The sequence below is a fragment of the Antennarius striatus genome, chromosome 9 (genome assembly GCF_040054535.1).
Source record: "Antennarius striatus isolate MH-2024 chromosome 9, ASM4005453v1, whole genome shotgun sequence".
Classification (NCBI taxonomy): Eukaryota; Metazoa; Chordata; class Actinopteri; order Lophiiformes; family Antennariidae; genus Antennarius; species Antennarius striatus.
In genome coordinates, this window is record NC_090784.1 from 17,604,797 (window position 1) to 17,625,999 (window position 21,203).

General features: G+C 44.0%; 1 protein-coding gene across 3 annotated transcripts in view; it reads left to right on the forward strand.

Moving 5' to 3' along the window:
- Positions 1-21,203, forward strand: part of LOC137601293 (nectin-2-like) — a 75,570-nt gene that overhangs the window by 15,587 nt on the left and 38,780 nt on the right. For all 3 annotated transcript variants that reach the window (XM_068323425.1, XM_068323426.1, XM_068323427.1), the window contains exons 2-6: positions 14,475-14,584; positions 15,412-15,661; positions 17,544-17,837; positions 17,981-18,098; positions 18,745-18,893. In XM_068323425.1, the coding sequence (XP_068179526.1) occupies positions 14,475-14,584; positions 15,412-15,661; positions 17,544-17,837; positions 17,981-18,098; positions 18,745-18,893 (921 nt within the window). The remainder of the gene's footprint in view (positions 1-14,474; positions 14,585-15,411; positions 15,662-17,543; positions 17,838-17,980; positions 18,099-18,744; positions 18,894-21,203) is intronic.

Consider the following 21,203-nt stretch of genomic DNA (forward strand, 5'->3'; position numbering starts at 1 on the left):
GCAGACTGAGATAGTAAAAGATAAAAGGAACACGAGGAAGTGAAGGCAAGTCTGCAAAAGGAATTGTGTTCGGGCGGCGTCACTCCCTGCTGCAGACGGGTGGGGGGGGCAGACTCTGATACTTTCTCTTCACCAAACTTCAACATCACTCAAAGCCGTGCATGGACCAGACATGTGAATGGGAGGGAAAGAGTGTGTGGACTTTCGTGGTGCAGTTAGAGCATCGTCACGTGATCCAGAGCAGGTGTGGTCAGCCGGTGCGTGTCATCGAGTGCATGTGGGTGTGTGTGTGTGGTTTGTTTGAAAGTCAGACATCAGAGCAAAAGGGGAAGACAATGGCTTTTGTATTCAGCCAAGACTGAATGGGGGTAAATATTTTGGAAGGGCACGCTGCGTCTGTAGATTGTTCCTTTTGGCAGCGGCGGGCGACGACGACGTAGGAGGGAGAAATGAAAGGAAAGGGAAAAAGCGAGCTCAGGGAACCGTGAAGGAGCAGTGACTCTCGACTTCGGCGTTGCAAAAAAGGCTCGAACACAAACTGAGCTTTGTCCATCGCCCAGGCTAACTTAATGTTAGAGCTAGCTGTGAGACCTTTGGAGAGATGCTAGCGTAAACTGCTTCGCTCTTTCCTCCTCATTTGCTGCCAAATGACATTGCATGCTCTGCTAAGGGGGTTGGCCTTGCTGCGATCATGAATGAACAATGCGTACGGCTCACGGTCCCCACCGCTCCACAGGGTGGAGGATTACACTACAGGACGTGATGCTAGACATAAGTTTGCATTTATGTTGAGGCAGTGATGCTAGTGTGGCCACATGGTGTGATAAATCTAAACTCATGTACCTCTCAGTGTGACCTCTGCTCCGCCCCTGTAGTGTTTGTGTGTGTGTGTGTGTGTGTGTGTGTGTTTTTGCTATTGTGTTAAAGCAGAATGACTCTAGTGGTGAGTGAGGTACAAGAGGGGTCATTCATTCGCTTCCCACCCTCCAAAACACACACACACCCACAGACACACATACACACATACACCCACACCCACTGCCATCACAGGCCTTTCATCTTTAGCCTAACAGGCTTCTCTTGTTCTGTCAGTCTCAGCGAAGAGAAAGAAGACGAGAGAGGCAGGAAGGATGCCAGGGAAGGGGTGAGAACCAAGAAGGGTGCTGAGTAAAAGGAGGGAGGGGGAAAGAAAAGGACTGCGAAATATCCGTTTCCTGCGAAATGAACAACCAAACCGCCCCACCCTCTGTTTGAGGAAAGAGTTACAGGTTTCAGAGGCTTTCTGCTTTTTTTTATGCGCGTCCACCTCTTCCATCTCTTTAATTGTATCCTCCTTATCACATCCTTTTAATACCTCACCTCACCCTCCCTCCCCTGGTTCCATTCTTTCGCCGTCCATCCCTCCCTCTCCCTGGGGCTTGCCTCGGTGGGTCGGTTCCAGTCTGTCTGTTTGCTGATGACTCCACTTGGAGCAGATGTGATGCACAGCAGCTGTTGCTCTGTTCTGCAGCATCACTCCCCCGCCATATCTCTCTCTCTCTCTCTCTCTCTCTCTCTCTCTCTCTCTCTCTCTCTCTCTCTCTCTCTCTCTCTCTCTCTCTCTCTCTCTCTCTCGCCCCCCCCCCCTCCAATTCCAATTTCTCTTATGCTCTTAACTACACTGCATTGTGTTTTCACAGACGCCGTTACTCAACTGCAAATTGGCGAGTTTAATTTAATCTTCATTCTCAGATCTTTTTTTTTCCCCCTCCCTGACCAACCTCACTTTGTTTCAGTTTCCCAGTCTCCTTAATGCGACAGTTTGCGTTCAAAGCAAATTAAGATTAGTAAATCTGGTTGGCCATCTGTCAGATTGTAACCATGTGAGACAACTGCTGGCCAATGATAGAGGAAGGATATTGTTTTTTTCATAAAGGAAGGAATGCAAATTTCTGCATTTGCTCTTGTTGAGGAGTTGTTGTTGAGCTCCTAAAACGCTAACCTTTCAAAGCAGGATACAAAGCTAGAATTAGAAAATCTGTTCGGTTTGATGTACGGAGATGAAATGGGATTTAGACACTTGAGGAGCAGCTTCTGTTTAGACTGAGTCCCTCCCATCAGTGGCCCCTGCTTCCTCTGACTCATTACAGTCCCTCATTGGTCCTCTCCGTGTCGATAGGCTCTCTCTCTTCCTCTGTGCCGATTGGCTGATAGATTAACAGAGCATCTTCTGACAGGTGCCCTCTTGTCTGAGATGAGAAAGAGAGGGGGGGTGTGAAGAGGAGGAGGAGGAGGGTTGGGGTGGAGTTTGTGTCACTTTGACGACTTCAGCCTTGAGAAATCCGTTTCTGGGCAGGTGTGCGGTTGTGTGTGTGTGGTTTTCTGTGTGTGGTTTTCTGTGTGTGTGTGTGTGTGTGTGTGTGTGTGTGTGTGTGTGTGTGTGTGTGTGTGTGTGTGTGTGGTGGGCCTACGCATGCAACTGTGTGCACAAGCATGCCACAGAACTTCACATCTGTAATTGGCTTCTCCAGCTGCTGCCGACACACTTGCAGCTTGGCCTGTGATCTTGTGGAAATCAGGGATCAGTGTGGCATATCCTCCTGCTAATCAGCATTCAGAGCCCACATTCAGGAATATCAACCTGTGCTCTGATGTGAAGGCTGGAATATCGCTGCACTCAGGATTTAATCGTTCCAGAAATCCCCTAATGGGAAACGTTACATGAAGTCTAATTTGATGCCGAGATAAAACTTTGTGTGTGTGTGTAAGGTAGTGGGAATAATGGTGTGTATATGTGTGTGTGCACGCGCAATGTGTGCACATGACTGAAACAAGATAAGAGATATTGAGTGCCACTGTGCTCTCAGGTGATAAGATTGTGGTAAGGCCAGATCGCTGGTGGCTTGCTCTGCACTTTACCCCCGTGCGATTCCCTCCTCGCTCAGACCTGTGATTATTCATGGTGGCATACGGTGGAGCGTCACTGGGAAATTCATAAGGGGGAATCATCACTCATTCCTGGTTCCCCTTTGAGGACCGCGCTAATTAGCCGGTGTCTGTGATTAGTTGGCTTGTGTTTGATCTGTTTCACTCCTTCCCTTTTCGTCAAAAAAAAAAAGAAGAAAAAAAAATGCTGCTTGCCTGTGCCGTCATTTGGCTGTGAGGTGTGAACCAAACACACACACACACACACACATACACAGATTTCTCCCTGCCTTCAGGAGACACTGCAGGTGGCCTCGGAGACACCGTATCACACACCAGCAGACAGGCTCACAAACACACGGGTTACTTTGCTTCAAACCAGAACATGCAGCACTTCAGTAGAAAGAGCACAGCTGTTAATATTTAACCACTGCACAGAAAGAAAAATGTTTACTCTCGGTCCGATAGTTTCAGCCTGTTAATCAGATTCCAATCCTGCACCTGATATTACACAGCGCTTAGACAAGATGAGGGTGGGGATGGCTTTCTGAGAAGTGGGTTTACTTAACACGAGAAAGATGGACGAATTATGAACATAATTAAATTGGAACAAATCCCTCCTTTCTCCTCTTTTCTATTAGGTCTCGGTGGTAAAGCACAGTTGGGGATATCCATACTGAATTTAATATGACTCAAGAAGGAGCCATTCTTTGGTGCGTGACGGAGCGTTGTCTAATTACACGGAGGCTCCGATATTGAAGGACTCTTCTGTCCTTGAAGCTGGCCGCTAGAGCATGGCAGGGCCGTTTGTGTCTGGTCATAGCCCCGCTACCTATCTCTCATTTTTCAGTTCTTTGTGTCACTCTGTCCTAAGGGAGTAGATGGTAAACAAAGGCTCCTCCAACCAGCTGTAATGAGGACCTGACAGGGGACAGCTCAAGTAGTCTGTGTGTCTGTGTGTGTGTGTGTGTGTGTGTGTGTGTGTGTGTGTGTGTGTGTGTGTGTGTGTGTGTGTGTGTGTGTGTGTGTGTGTGTGTGTGTGTGTGTGTGTGTGTGTGTGTGTGTGTGTGAATTGTTGTGATCCTTCATATGATGACTCCTGGGAGCGAAAAAGTTAAAAAAAAACAAACCAAATCTGTCCACGTCGCCTCTGCTCCTGGTGCTCTTCATTGACGAGGTAGGTTCCATTCATCACAACTTTTTCTACCATCGCTCTCATCTTAAAGAGAAGAAAAAGCTTTTTCGTCACATGAAATTGGGATTCGATATTTGATCCGCAGTGGGCAGCTTTCAATTTGCCTGGGGAGCAAATTAAATGTTGCTTTTTTGAGGATACTTTGGCTTGGTAGGCCCCAGGGGCTGGGAATCGAACCACTGACCTTCTGATAAGTGGATCAAAACCATTACTTCTTAAGCCACAAAGATGTGTAAAAGTATGTGAGCATTGATGGACGCCTCTACTTTTCTAAGGGGATTGGGTATAAATGAGTCTTTTTAGATGTTCAATCCATTAGTTAAAGGTGAGGTGAACGATTCAGGACAAAGTAGTCGATTGTCGAATCTCATATACCAAAGCTTTGAGTTGTTGGCTCAGTTTGAACCACTATTTTATCTTTTATGGTGGATGTTCATTTCCAGGTTGATGGGATCTGATGACCTGGAAAAGCCAACTATCTTTTTTTCTCCTATTTCTCGCATCCCACAATTGTAGTAATGATTAAACTGGCAGTAAAGACCAAAATCACTGAAAATAAATCAACAAAACTCGTCACATTTTGCAATCTTCTATCAAGTCTTTTGACCTTCTTCGTAATCTTCAGCTTGTATTCTCTATCGCTCTGAGACAGGAATGACTTGACGACTCTTTACTTACTGGAATGAAACATAGGACCGGATTCCTTTGTGACCAGGAAATTAAATTTAAACGTCACAGATGTGCTGAGACACATTTCTTTTTTTGATGCAGTAATTAAGGCTTTGTCTAAGTACCTTTTATCTCTCTTGGCTAATTGTGGGCCACTTTTGTTTTGTTCACTTACTGTAAATCTTTTAATATTTGTCTTGTCAGATTAATTTTTAATTGTTAGTTTTTGTGTACTGTAATTCCATGTTTTTGTAGTTTCCATCCTCTTTTGTTTTATATACACTATGTTGGTCCTCAGGGAGATCCTATTATTAATTTTTTTTGTCTTGACTGGAGCTGTATGGACCGCCACACCTTTTTTACGATTTTATTTTTATTCATTAAATACTTCAGAGAGAAATGTCACGTTGTGGAACAGTTCTTCTTTGATCTGTTGACTTGGGTTGTGTGTCGATCTGTTAGTTGTGCATCCAACCCGTCTGTCAGCATCAAAATAATCTGCTGTGCTGCCAAGACGAGGTGTCATTGCGACTGCCATTCAGAGCGTAATCAAAGTTGATCTGTAAGTACAAAGGGAAGCTCGGCACCCCCAATGCATCCCTGCAATGTGTTATTTTTCTGCTTCATGGTATCTGGGAGAAACTCTGATTCAAGCCTTTTCTTTTCCTTTCCTGTTGCATCCCCTCCCTCCTCGGTATCACCTTTCCCTTCCTCCTTTGTGGGAGAACCAAAACGACGTATGTGTTGAAGTGCAGTTTCATTTTACCTGCTTCGTATGGCGGATTTGAAGACAATGGTTCTTTCACCTCCACCCTCACAGCTCGCTACAGATATGCAGGAAGGAAACTGACTCGAACAAAGGATGCATTCTTTCTGTTTTTAATTGTTTCTTATCTTTTAGCTTTCACTGTATTTTCAACCTGTTTTCTCACCTCCCTGTGTTTGCTGATTGTTGCCATCTTCCCACCTTATTTTCTCATCCCATGTTATGTAAAAAGGATCTAATTTAAAAGCTGTCTGATTTTGTAAAGAGAGGCGGACTAAGCAGCTATCTATATTCTTGAGCAAAAATACTGTCGTGTTCTCTAGTAATAAGTCACAATCATAATAAAGCATAACTTTTTATGATTTTTATGGGCTGTATTTTTGAACATCCTTATAAATCTTTCCCTGCAGACGTTTTTTCTATGCTCCTGCAGAGACCATCGGTAATTCATTTCAGCAGGGTGTTATGACTGACATGGTAATCAGTTTATCACAATATTAGTGTGTGCTTCCTTCTCAGTTATCCCGCGATGTCTGACCTACTGTCATCCATATGGTAGTCATTGATTAAATAACTATAAGTGACTGTTTTCATCCTCTTGATTGTCACAGCAGACGTCTCTCTTATATTGTTTAATATATAATCTTTTAATGTGTACGTAATTTAAATTGGATTGGTCTCTCAAGCCTCCGCTATGAATGAACTGCTTGTTGACACATTTGTTGACCATCAGTGACCAGCTGAGTGGCAACCCTGACACTGTAGGAAGAGCATCTGGTGGGGTAATGAAAACCCTTCCATCCACCCAAGGTGAAGTAAAGGTGAACGTTCACGATGAAAAACCTGGTAACGCAGCTGTGTTTGGGCCCGGGGGGTGGGGTTGTCATGGATTTCCTCTCGCTGTAACAGGCGGCTCGGTTTTTTAATTCTGGGAAAGGATCACACCCAGCCTGATATATCGTCTCTGACACCGTGGTAGACTCTCGCACCCAAGTGTTGTTAGGGAAGCAAAAATAGCACGTATAATCACATTATGTTAACAGCTGACACACTGGGGGGACGGATGTGAGCACACACACACAAAATGACGGATGAAGAGTGAAATGCGCACATACACTTCCTGCATCGGACATTTGCAGAAGTGCCGGGCACTTTACTCCAGCTGTGAACTTCTGTCTTAGCCTGATCCTTTAATGCACAGTTATTTCTGAAGTGAGTGAAGCCGGCAGACTCAAAATGAGATACACACATGCACTTCCAGATTCATTTAGCTATTGATGTCTGAAGGAGGTTTTTTGCAAGCTCGCTGCTAAAACTGATTAATAGGCGCAAGGCCTCACAATGCACAATAGGCAACTGATCAAGACATTTACCCGACACTGACCCCAAACCCCTCTGAAAAAATGTTTTCCTACAGCCTCACATTTACATTTTATGTTTGCAGATCTGTCACTATGGTCATCTGACAGAAAGACCCAAAATTACATGCAGTCTGCTAAAATAACATGGCCAGTGCAATTACCATGAGGAGCGATGGCACATGGGGTTACAGTGTAGATGTCGGACAGAAAAAGAACTAGCAGAGTGGAAAAAGAAAAGCAGTCAAGGAAGAGGAGAATAAGCCAGAAGGATGAAAAGGATTTATTCCAAAATGAAAAGACAGGACAGGGCTATGGCACAGAAAGGGGGGGGGGGAGGGGAAAAAAAAGTGAGCAATTCTGGGAGAGGTAGAATGATCCCGAAAAGACAAAGCAGACCTGCGAGCCTCAGGGGAGTTGGGTGACTGTCAGCCATCCAGCCAGTAAGTTATTCAGTCACTTATTCAGCAGGTTGGAGTGATGGAAGAAGCAGGGCAGTAGAGAAGCAGCAGTCATAGTGTCCTGTCTGCCAGTAAACTGGATATTACAAGACTTTACTGACCCTAAACTGGCCGAGCGCCAGTCGAAAGCCTTCAACGTCATAAACCATGCTGTCGTCTTGCAGCTTTGGTCGTTTTCCGTTTTGCCTGTAAAGCTCGACGCGCCTCTACTTTTACACAGTCGCAGCTGTATCTCTTCAAGAGCCGGAGTCATTCATTCTCAGGGTCTTTTCTTTAGGACCAGTTCGTCACTTCCCCTGTTTGTTCTCCTTCGTCTTGCCTCCCCCAGGTCAAGCGCAGTGTAGATGTTGGCGTTTATCAATAATGAAGAGATGAGAGGAGGAGGAGGAGAGCACACTGTTTTCCTTCTTACCCGTGGATGAATTATTCACCCCGTGGAGACGAGTGCCTCTCTACCCTGGGATTGTGCATGTGTGTGCGCGCGTGAGTGTGTGTTTCCAAAGCGGTTATGCTTTACCTACACTCACAACTGCACATTGGGAAACCATGACCACACATGCATCATCTTTTAAGTAGTTTTGTAAATCATTTTTATCTCTTCTGCATACTTTTTCCTTTAGCTCATAAGATGTAAAAATGATTGAGTGAGCCATGTATGTTGTTGGTTGTAAGTTTCTTTAGAAACTACCTCTCTGTTAATGTTGTTGTATCTGCAGAACTGAGAATGGAAGATACCTGATGAGATCAATGAGGTTCCATTGTGAACTCCCTAACTTGACTCGTTTCCTCTCTCGCTTTGACTCACGTATGCTGTGTGTACTCCAACAGAGGAGGTCATCATCCTGCTTTGGATGCCTCTTCCATTTTTCAGTTTTGAGAGTTTGAGAGTATGAAACTGCATTTTCTAAGGGTTTTTAAACTTCCCCCGCTGGGTCTTTCTCCATTAAGATGACACACTTAATTGAATTGGCAACTGCTTATCCCTGCAAATGATATTCACTGAAGTCTTGGGGCATGTTACTTATAAAGAGGCAACTAAATATGCATCAGTATACAGTTGCATATGTATACACTCTAGCCAAACACACACAACTCACCATGCAGATTCCTCCTCCAGCTGTTCATTTCTCCTTGGCACTTTGAAGCCTGTTCATGTCTCCCTTCGCCCCTCCCTCCGAAACCTGATTTCTCCTTCGCTCCCCTTCTGTTACATTTCATGCATTTCTACCTCCCTCCCTCATTTGTGCCCTATGTCTGCTTCCCCTTCTCTTTCCACAGTTATCAAATATTTCATCATGTCACTGTGAACAAAGTGAGATGTAGCACTCCCTCCTGTTTTCACCTTTTTCCTCCCCCTTTGCTCCTGTTGCATCACAGGAGTTGTTTTTATTCCACCATCTCCTGCATGCAACCTTCCTGTAACACCCCCCCCCAGCCCCCTTTGCAGGTTTTTCTTTGTGGCACTTCCAGATGAATTGAACTTCTAGGGTGGTTTTTGTGTGGCGATAGCCTTGAAGGGTTTGGAGTCTTTATCAAGCTGGAGACTCTCAACTAAAACTTACAACATGAATGAAGTTTTATTATTGGATGTCATTGGAGAAGTCCAAATGAGCAGTGGCTACTTCTAAATGTAGCTTTCCCATTTGCTATTGATCGGTCCTTTATAGAGAGCCCAGAGGAAAGGTCAATGAGAAGACGAGACACATTTCAAGTCTTCATTTCCTAGTTTTATTCTTGGCTTGTCAAACTGCCTTTCCTGTCAAAGCTAAGCTGCATTCCCACTCTGCTCTCTGAATACCAAAGTAGCCACATCTAAATGTGTGTGCACACGCATGGCGTATGCACGTTCATTGAAGGGCTGTGTGTGTGTGTGTGTGTATGTGTGTGTGTGTGTGTGTGTGTGTCAAGGTCAGAGCATCCAATGCTGCAAGTGTCGGGTAGCAGCAGCGGAAAGCATGCAGCAGTTCGGACATGACACAGCCACAGCAGTGTTCCTATTTCAGTTAGGACACATAAATGTTAACATCATGCAGAACTCACTGTTATAAGGTAGGCTTCACAGGCAAGCCATTTTAACTAGAATGTCAGATGGAGTATGTCAGCTTTAATCACGTTTGACCGACTGCACATGGTTTTTTTCTTAGCTGCACAAAGGAGTGAAAAGAGCTCTAAGGAGATCAATTTTTGCCATCCAAATTGCAGGTGCATCTGTCACAGTGGACAGTAATTGAGAAAGTAAAAGTATTCCACATTAGGTGATCGTACTCTTTACCAGGGATGGACAGGATATTTAAAAAAAATAAGGGCACTGTTCAAAGAATGGACTTTTGCACCTAGAAAAGGCTCTCAAACACCCGTCGAGCTGAAAAGTTGCTCTTTTATCTCTGCTATTATTCTCATTTCAGGTCAATTTACTGAAGTACAGAGTTAAAACAACAACAAAAAATATCCAATACTCTCAAAACTGTGCTGTACAAAACAGCCCAGGTAATAATTGTGGAACTGAATCAGTTGCCAATGCTTTGGAAGAGTTTGCACATCATAAGCCTCACCAAGATAGATTAGTTGAGCTTTCCTTCACAAACCACTCGTATCCAAGGCCACTACACAAACAGACACTGTCGCATTGAGATAAAGCCTACATGATTGAAAAATGACAGTAAACTAATTTCATTGATCGTCCTTTACCATTTTTTCTTCAGGCTGGGACTTGCATAGAGGAAGTTCAAGGATGACCTCAACCTACAGTTTCGTCTGGTTATTGTTAAATAAGGTGGTGAACGCTGCTTGGAATTTTATCATGCTTGGGAAGGCATTTCTTGTGTTGTTGGCTTTAAAAAGTAAAAACACTTTCAAGGGATTGGCCTTTGAAAACAAGAGCTAGAACCTTTTTCTTAAAAAAAAATTGATATTATTCATTATTTGTGGAGTACTAAGTGGTAATTTCATCCAGACACACATATCTACCCAAACAGGATTAGAGGCGTTTGTAAAGGTGAACGTTTTACACATGATTAGATGTTCACATTATTCTGGTTGTAAAGGTGAACGTTTTACACATGATTAGATGTTCACATTATTTTGGTTATAAGCTGATTAGATGCTCACATTATTTTGGTTATAAGCTTCATTAAACCTGCAGTAAGTCTAGAGAGGTGCTTTTATGCTGCACAAAAGTTCTTTATATTGTGAAGTCTGATCAAGGTGGGCCTTTCAGAATCCAAACTAATTCCCATTCATCACAAGCACCAACCCCAGGGACCAAAACTCATCATGACATATCAAGTTTAAGAGGTGGGCTACAACTCATTCTAATTCTCCTGTAAGAAAAAGATTATGTTCGAGGAAGAAAAGTCAGGCTGATTCCGTCAGGAGAGAACGATGACACTCAACTCTGCGCTCCATTGTGCTTGAGAGAAGCTAATATTCTTTTGGTGTGGAGAGAGTGGGCTCAACAGTAACAACTAGAGAATAATAATACAAAAGCAGAAACTCCCACAGTCCTGGAAGAATAATGAAAGGCCAGAATGAAAGGCCAGAATGCCTTTCATTCTGGCCTCTCAAAATTTGCACATTGTCGCTCTCCCTCTCTCTCTCACTCTCAGAATCATGTGCATATGTGCTTTGGATGCAATCTCCAGGAACATGGAGAATGGGCACGCTTCATTCGAGCGCACCTGACAGTGCATAACCACTAGCTTGATGAAATGGCAGAGAGTCAGTGAGCTCTGAAGGCCGTTCGATATTTTAGGTGATGGCCTGCACTTCCTTGTCCCCCTTGAAGTGCTCTCTCCCACTATAGGGAGGATCAGGCAGAGGACATGGGTACCATTAGACATAACAATCAGGTAGGTTGACAGAAGTCCATAAGTGTGTCTTTGGTTGTTTCAGCCACGGATGGTTCCAATGGGCTGCAGAGAAATTAGGATTTGTAGTTTTTCCTGCTCGCTGCTCTTTGGCTTGTTGGCTGGGTTTCTGGTTGTTCCATCTGTCGATTCACAGCCACTCTGTTTTGCACAAGGTCAGGTGTTGAGTCTACCCTGACTCTCGCTGCTTTATAGCTCTCTTCCTCTTCACCTCTCATCTTCCTTTCCTCTCCCTCCCTCCATCACACATCCTTGCTGTTTTTAGCTTCTCCCATCACATCTTTCTTTTTCACGTGCTTCCCCTCTCACTCCTTATCTCTTTATTTGTCTCATCTAAACGCCCCCCCCCCCCAGCTATCTCCTATTAACCTTGTTTATTGTTCACTTCCTTTCAAAGTCCTCCTCTCCTCTTCTCTCACCCCCTTCTCTTTTCACTCTAGCTTTCATTCTCATTCCTGGCACTGCTTTCTGGTCACACACTTTCATCCCCACTTTCCTTTACATCCTCCCCTCCACCCTCCACCCTTCACTCTTATCCTCCATCACTTTGGCATTCCCAGGCTGTCCCTCCTTGCCTCACTTCATCATGCTATCCTCCTGCCACACTCCTCCTCCTTCGTCTTTCCTGATTCATTTTCGTCTTCACAGACGAACGGTGGGAGATATGGAAATGTTAGCGAGGCCAGGCTCGGGATCAGAGCACTGTGTTAATATGGCAGGGCTGTCGCGGCACCATCAGCGCAAAGTAAGTGTTTGTGCACACATGCACATGATGTGGGTGTTTAGGACATAACGATAGGCAACGGTTCTAATGATGCTGGCATCTGACAAGTTGACGGATTTTGATGAGGGCAGCTTGTATATGTGTGCGTGTGTGTGTTTTGTGTACATTTGGTGGTGTTTCTTGTGTGTCACCTGCAGGCAGCAGAGCTACTGTAAAGTAGAGCAGGGATGACACAAGGCTTCTGTTCTCAGTCTCCTCCCCTCCGACCCTCCCTTTCTCTCCCACCATCTCTCTCCCCCTCTGTTGCTCCTGCTTTTTTTCTGAGTCTTACCCTTGAACCGCCTTTTCCCTAAATCCCTTCATTTTAGTCCTCCCAACAAGAATGAAGGGGAATGAACCCCCCGCCTCTGTTTCTGTCTCTCTTTGACTTCTCTGTTTCTGTCTCTCCCTCCCTCACTTCTCTTTCTGTTTTAATATAACCAATACGCTCTAAATATTTATACTGACAATTACTATTTCAAATGCCCTCTTGCCTCAGGATTTTCTAAATTCCGTTGTGTACATGTACTCGCACACACATGCACATGCTGACTTTTTGCTCTGATTCTGCTGCAATAATGACATGGAGGCTCAGAATCTTCAGAGCTGGGGGTTTGGGGACCATCATAGCAGATGAAGCCTTGCAAAGCTTGGTATGTCTTGTGTGTCATATTCATTTCCCTGGGGCTGTATAGTCTCATAAGGCGTGCCTCCCCCTCATCCGAGCTCTGGCAGGACTTGACCTGTGCTGGCTTTCCTCTTATTGCCTTCAGATGACAGAAAACCAGTCCAACTCAGCGCTATTGTGCCCCCACCCCCTATATGACGTGCGGAGACAACAGCTGTGCCTGTGTTGGAATGAATTTACTCACGCACACAAGCGGCAGCTACCCGTGTCATGTCGAGCTGACTTAGTGATCGGATGTATCAATGACATCCTGCTCTGCTACATCGTTTGACAGAGTCCTGTTTCCACTCCCAAACCTCTCCGTCCGACGAGTTGGACTAGTACAGGTGGATTGACAAATAGTTTTAACTTTATCTTCAACTTATACTATAGATGTCTGATTGATCACGAGCCAGGAACTTGACAGGAAGAGAGTCAGGAGATGCATTTGTGCAGATGATATTTTTGTGTCTCTTCACACTGACATGCTTCTGTGAGTATGTGTGCCCAAGGCAGCAGGAAAAATAGCAAGCTTGTTCCACCATCCAGCCCAATAATGCTGTGCGCTGCTCACTCAGGCAGCTTAGTGGTCGTCCAGAGGTTCCTCTGTGGCTACAAGGGGGTTGTTTTGTGGTTGTGAGTAGGGCTGGTCCTTGGAGAGCTGGTGTTATTCAAGGAAAGGCCTGTTTTCCTCCTCCTGTCTGTCGTTCCTTACCGGCTCTCGTCTTGTTCTCTGTTGCGATCTTGGATCTCCCCAGAGAAGAGAAGGTGTGACGTTTATTGCTCCTCCAAAAAGGAAAGACAGAACTGCCCTTTCCATTTATCTCCTAGCCAATGGCTTTCATGTGTGTGTGTGTGTGTGTGTGTGTGTGTGTGTGTGTGTGCGCGCGCGTCTCTGATCAGGCCTCCAGATCACATTAGTTTCAACACAATAGGTTTGGTTCAGCACAAACCGGTGGAACCGGTTCTGCAAGTAATTGTTTGTCTTAAGGGAAACAGGCAGTAGCACCAGTGAAACACTGTGTGTAGATTCCTGGTAAACACACGTGTCAGGAGACACACACACACACACACACACACACACACACACACACACACACACACACACACACACACACACACACACAGCCCCAGCTGCAGACATTTAAAGTTGTGTATGCGTATGTAATCCACTCATACTTAAAACAGGTACCATCTTGCTGACATACACTAATGCGCGCTTACTCATACAAGTAATTACATTTTCACAGAGACCTGGATTACACACACACACACACACACACACAGCCACATACAGACAAACACACGGACAGATTGTCATTCTAAAGCTCTAACCTTGGTCTTACTGTTTCTCACACGCCCACTGACAACACATGATGAAAAGCATATTTATTTTGACTCTTTGCCGTTACACTGGAATGTGTCGGCACAGCAAATGGCTGGCAAAAGTATAACCCATCCAGATGATTTATGACCTGTGCGCAAAGAGAGCAGGCTTTCCTCTTTTTTTTTTTAGCCAATTCTCTCTCTTTCTCTCTGACACACACACACACACACACACACACACACACACACACACACACACACACACACACACACACACACACACACACACACACACACACACAGAGTCATTGAGAGATATCAGACTCTTAGCCTACTTGCCTAGGTTCACTAATGCTGTCCTCTGTTGTACCAGACACTTCCACATTGTCCTCATTTATCATCAGGAGGCTTCCTACCAACACCATTCTTCCACTGTTTAACTTGCCCCTCCTTGAGTTTTGGAAGGAAACATTAACGTGTCTTTCTCTGTTTTTCCCAGGAGCCTCGGGTCAGCGGGTGAAGGTGGAACCAGAGGTGGTGTCTTTCCTGCACAAGACGGTCAACCTGCGCTGCGCCTTCAGCGATCCCACTGGAGTTAGCCTCACAATGGTCAGACACACACTTATACCACACAATTGTTTTTCATTTCAGTTAGGATTTCATTACTCCTGTATACTGCCCATTCTCCTATCAACTCTCAATGTGGTTTGCGGTGTGATTCTAATAAAAATGTCTGTTTCAGACTGAAATTACTGCTCATTGTGCTGACTTGACACAGCACAATTCGTTGTAATTGCAAGGGAATAGGATTTGCTTTCACAATCAAAGCAAGCAGACCAGAGACATTAAGCTAAGACACACTCAAATATGTTTTTAATTTCTTGTAAAATAAAGTAATTTGTCAGGTATGTGTTGACCCGGCTCTGCAGATGCTTGAAAGTTAGTTGCACAGATGCACAAGAACAATACATTGCAATTAAAATAAACATTAAATGATAATAAAGGTCCATGTGCCTTGTTTATGTAGCACACAAAACATTAATCTAGCAAATCATAGCCCGCAGAAATAATCCTAAGGCTAGTCTTAGGTTTTTATCACAGTTAGGCCTAATGTTTTATTACTCTAAACAAACAATGCAAAGCTTCATTTTGCTTCAGGGGATTGAATATGGTAATGGAAACACTTCTCATTCCTAGTTGCTAAGAGCAGCTGTGAGAGAGAGAGAGAGAGAAAGAGAGAGAGAGAGAGAGAGAGAGAGAGGGTACTGCTCCTGAAAATCACTACATCCATATTCATACATGCTCCACTTATTTATTGTGTCGCTGTGTGTTTAAAATGTGGATGTGTTGAAACGCTGTTCCGCGATGCTCATCTGCGCTGCATTAAATGCGACCTGCTGTTTTTATATTCCGTCTGCCGTGCCTCTCCACCGCAGGTCACGTGGATCTACGAGCCAAAGGATGGAGATAGGATCAACATCGCCGTGTTTCATCCCAACTTTGACCCCAACTACCCGGACTCACCCGTGAAAGGCAGAGTCAGCTTCACCACTATCCCCCCAACTCTGGAGAGTCCATCCATCCAGATAACAGATGTTAGGTTGACAGATGAAGGGAAGTACATCTGCGAGTATGCTACCTACCCTAGTGGCAACGAGCAAGGCATCACATACCTGGTCACACTGGGTAGGTCATTAAAACAGTCTGTGTTTGTAAGTAGAGTTCAGTGTGATGGAATAATGCTTTATTTATTTCACTTTTTGAGGTGAAGGCATTCAGTCACACAAATTCACACATTTAAAGCAAGGATGCAATGCGGTTGAAGACCTTCTGCATTTAGATTCTGGTCCTTAACAGAAAGAAATGGATGCAGTTGTGTGGAAACCAAGGCAACAGTATAACCATGCAATGTAAACATGAGAGCGTGCATGCAGACCGGCTCTCCGACCTGCATGAGTTTTTCTTTTTCCCCCCTCAAGTGCTAGAAAGCATTTTAAGGTCCAAATTGAAAGCCGACCTTCATGACACAATTCAAGTGTGAGCAAATCCCAAACAAGCTTCTCATGAGCCCCACTTTGATCTTCTGGTGAGATCTGAGGTACTTATTTTTTAATATACCAAGGTGACTGATTCCAAATTTCCAGCAGCGTGGAACAAGAAATACTCATGCTGCCATTAAACATCGACAATGTGCTCCAGTCTGGTGTGCACAAATTCCCCCAACCTTATGAAATCAGGCCTTGGAGATGCACAGGAGTGGTTATAAATATTACGCACTACACTGGTTTGCCGTTTTATGGCTCCGTCTGTCAAGGTTAACACCTAAGCTGTTGGAATTGTTGTTTACCAACTTGTGCTCTTGGGTGCCTCCCAAGGACTTCAAAATTATAAAAGACTCCCTGCAAAATTATTTTTTTCATTATACCAAAAGGATAACTACCGCTTTTCAACCCCACATTGCCTCTTTGTCCGACGCAGAGGAATCAGACCCATCTCCATCCTCTCTAGTCTGTTCTGTTTGAAAGTTTTTCATTTACTTTCACAGGATGAATGCTATGAGTGGTCGGACTCATTTCAATAAGTTAAATGACCAACTGTCTACCTTTTTAATATACTTGTATTTGTATCCAATAGCATTTAGAGAACCAAGATGCATTTTGGAATCCTGTGTGTGTGTGTGTGTGTGTGTGTGTGTGTGTGTGTGTGTGTGTGTGTGTGTGTGTGTGTGTGTGTGTGTGTGTGTGTGTGTACGTACATATGCATAAGCCTTGCTCTGACTGCAACTCTCCCTCCCCCCCAAAAGGTAGCGTGCAGGTTAAAAGCATGTCCAGATAGTCTTAATTGCTATTATAAGTGGTATTGTCAGATCAATTGTGTTCTTGTTAATGCAATGGAACCATTAGTCTAACCTTGGCCCAACACCAGTGCCTCTGCTCCATTCTTTTCACCCTCTAGCGCATAATACCTCTCTGCCTTCGCCTCAAGCTCTCTATTGATCCCGCTGCTTGTCATGCCTGCTGTCAGTTCCTGTTGGGCTTGCTCTCTTCTGATCTCACACTAGTATCAGAGGGCGAGCGAGCAGGCATGAGGTAGAGAGGCGTATGGGGGATGGTGGAGATTGTGTAGCAATGTCACTTTTGTGCATGGAAATGCACTTAACAGGTGTGTTTAGAAATTTTCATTTTCAAACTGCCACCACACTCCTCAGCGAAATTGAATGTCAATAGCAGTTGATGGGGAAAGAGAGGTAATAGATTAGAGAAATGAAGGGAGAGTGAAAAAAGATTTATGGATTGTGTATTTTTGCACTTGTGGTCGTAAATGTTCATCAATGTGGGCACGGAGAAAAAAATCGAGTAGGGTGAGCGGGGTGATGGAGCACATTTAGAGAATGAGATTTTGGATTTGCTATTTTTTTCAATGCTCTTGACTCAAATTGTTTATCAATACTGGTGCATATTATCTTTTCCCTCAGCTGTCTTATTTCCATTTTATCTATTTCTGTATCATTTAATCTGCTCTCTTCCCTCTGTCTTCCACTCCCCGCCAATATTCATCCATCCATCAGCTAAGCCTCAGAACTCGGCCTCCATCGTGACAGTGGACGCGGGCACGCAGGCAGTTCTCGTGGCAAAGTGCGAGTCTGTTGATGGCCGTCCACCCGCTCGGATTAGCTGGGTTACCACAGCAAATGGCAATGCGACAACAGTGTCTAATACAAACATAGACAACACTGTGACCGTGAGCAGCGAGTACCGCATGGTTCCCACAGCTAAAGACAACGGGAAAGACATCAGCTGCATTGTGGATCACAGGACCCTCACCAAACCAGAGAGCTTCCCGATGAAGTTAGCTGTTCAATGTAAGACGTCACCCGCTCAAGCTTTCACTTGTTATTCCATAAATTCCTTTGCTGCTCACGCTCCAACGTGATTAGGGTAATTAATTGAACTAATTGCTACTTTTTATCTCCTCATTTCTGCCATTTATCTGTCCTTCCCCCAGACGCCCCTCAGGTGACAATAGTAGGTTACGACAATAATTGGTACGTGGGTCGTACAAATGTGATACTCACCTGCCAGGCGACTGGAAACCCCGTCCCACTGTCTGTCCTTTGGAAGACGTGAGTATCAGCACCCCCGGTACTTTATCGTTCTAATCTTTTACCAATGTCTCCGGATTTCTTTCTCCCCCCCTAATTTTTTCCCCGTCTTACCCATCAGTCCCGAGTCCACAGCGCTGTAATCAGCTCTTTTATTATTGCCACTACAGGCCTGTACTCTGATTATAGAGATAGACACATAATTTCTCATAATGTACTCTGTGACTCGAGATTTAACCCGCGTATAATGAGAAACTCGATATGACTCTCTCCCTCTCTTTTTCCATATTATCAACTGTTAACATGACTGTGACAGAATTGGAATTTCTTTTTTGTTTTTGTATAAAAGTCTTAAATTGTAAATGGAAAAAATGGGATTTTGGACCTCGATCCAGTAGATTTGATTTACGCCTTGCCCTCATCGTATTTTCCTCGAATGTGTGATAATGGATTTCCTTTTGAGGGAGGGGAAAACTGATTGAGTTTGCATCAGCCATCAAGATAAATAGAATTTGATGACATTGCACAATAGAGCACATTCTTCATTGTGCCCAAAGTCAAACAAATCACAACTGCACTGTCTCGTTATATTAAAAAAATAATCTTTTTTTTTTTTGCCTTGCCCTTTTTCCTGCTTTCTCATGTCGATATCCTGCTTCCCCCGCAGTATGTCAGGGGAGATGCCAGACACGGTGCAGATCAATGGAAAAGAGCTGAAGGTCCTTAAAGTGGACGATGCCGTCAACACCACTTTTGTCTGCGAGGTCAAGAACCGCATTGGGACTGGCAGGGACCAGGTGACGGCCATTGTAAGAGGTGAGTAGAACAACAGGATCAAACACACCACAAAATTCACTCCAAAAATCGATTAGTGTACCGCATGTGCAAAAATCATTCTCATGGTATTGTTCAGATGTCATTTAGAGCCTATTTTAACCTGCTTAGAGTGCCTTGGTTCACATGGAACAACTAAGCGGAACTCTCTGTTTTTAACAGTCCCTCCTAACTTCCCCCATCTGCTTCTCTGAGCAGGTTAAAACAAATGAAGTGAGACATACGAATGTCCAGAAACACTGAAAATGTGTCGGCAAAGCAGTGAACCTTTCAGAATTGAAAAGAAAAACACATTTGCGATTCACTGGGGTACCGTTCATCACCTTAAGCTTCCCCTGGTCTGTATGTGGAAATATTTATATCCTGAACTGATGAACTGGAACCAACTGCACTTTAATCACACATGCCACACATTTCCTGGTGTGTGCTATGTTACCATATCGTCCCTAGGGATGCACGTCGCACTGCTTCACATGTCACAGGAACACACACACACACACACACACACACACTCACATTCTCTGTGCTGAGGTCTGTCTGCGGTGTGTAGCGCAGGGCTAGTGGGTCAAGTTGTTCTGTCCGTGGTGTGTGTGTATGTGTGGGACTTCACAGTGTGTGAATATGCATTCCTTTGTGTGCTTTCATGGCTCTTCACTTAACTTTTTCCACCTCTTTCTTTCATCTTTTTTCTACTAATAATGCATGCTACTTATTTCTATTTTCAAATGTTCGAACAACTCCGTGTTGAGGACACATCTGTGCAATTACAAAGATAAAGGACTGTCTGAAAGAGACACACATCACAGGACATTAACCAGATAGTTTTTTCACAAGGTCCCCAGGAGTAGCTCACATTGTGCCCAATGCCAGACAGGATGATCCGTCTCTGCAATATTTTCTTTTTCCCTCTATTTTTCTACAATAAAAGGAAGAGCAGGTCGGCCATTAAAATTCTTTTTCACAAAGAGGCTGAGTATCTTCTTCTTCAGCACCCTTAGCCATCAATCTGATAGAAGAGACTGAATCATAGTAAATGAGTGTTGTTCATTAGTTAATCCATTCAACACACGGGTCCAATCAGTAAAATTGATGCATTCCACTCATAGCTACACCATTGACTTTGGAATGAAGTGGATTTCAGTGTTGCCTCAGGTTTAGCCGAAAGTGGTCTCACGCTTCTAAACTGCATCTTGATAGATGTCTGTGGATATAGTCAGGTTTGTGTGTTGTGTAGATCGTCATAACAACTGGAGTGCATTAAACCACTCAGACCAATCGGTTCCATCCCGATCCGTCCTTCCCTTATTCTACATCACTCTATAGTTTCAGCTGCGTTGCTGAGAAAGATTCACTTCTGCATTACACCTCATAGAAAATACATCTACCTCCACCTGCTCTGCCATATGCCTGCACTTTACCGGAAGTTATTTCCAGCTGACATTGAGCTAAACCTTGACGGCTATGAGGGGGAAAAAGTGCACTTCTCTAGCGACCACATTTTAAGAGCAACCCAGCTTTTTCATGCCCTCATTTTTGCTCCTTTTTTCCGTTTGGTTATCCTCTGGCGAAGGCTCTACTTATTACCTTCAGTATGGAGGTGAAGTGTTCACCTTTGTGTCCTGTTGGTCTGTTGTTTTTATGTTGCTTTGTTAACAGAAAAATACACCGACTAATGAGCAGATTCCTACAAAACCTCTTGGAGTATCCGAGGCATGGGTCGGAAAAAAAGGAATTACTTTGTAGCTGCGATCCAGATAGATATAGATAAAATCTATTTGGCTTTATATTAAATTATTTTCCCTTCATGATGTAAACTATCATCTGTATTCATGATTTTAATAATGAGACGTCTGTATTATGCAGTAGCGGATAAACATTTATATTAATCTACAGCTGTTCTGTAGCTGTAATTTAACAGAGATGAATTTGAAATGAAAAGCAATTTATTATATTTGTCTTTCATGAATGCTTTTTATGACCTACTAGTTTTTAAAGAGAAATCATGTATGTTCTAAAACCACTTCTATTCTCTTGTTTTCCCATTTGAAGAGGGAGATAGACCCGTGCAGGACTATTTGGACTTGGCAGTAGTGTGAGCTCTAATGAGTACCATTCTAGTTTTGTGCTTTTCATTTTCTTTCTTCTCTTCCCACCCTCTGTCTTCTTTCAAGTCCCCTAGCTCCTTATGGTGCCACAGGATTTGTCACCACTCCTCTGGGGCCATTCTGTACTGCTTCATAGTACTATAACTGCCTTATGTAGCACAAAAGATGTCACCGTCTTTTGCTCTGT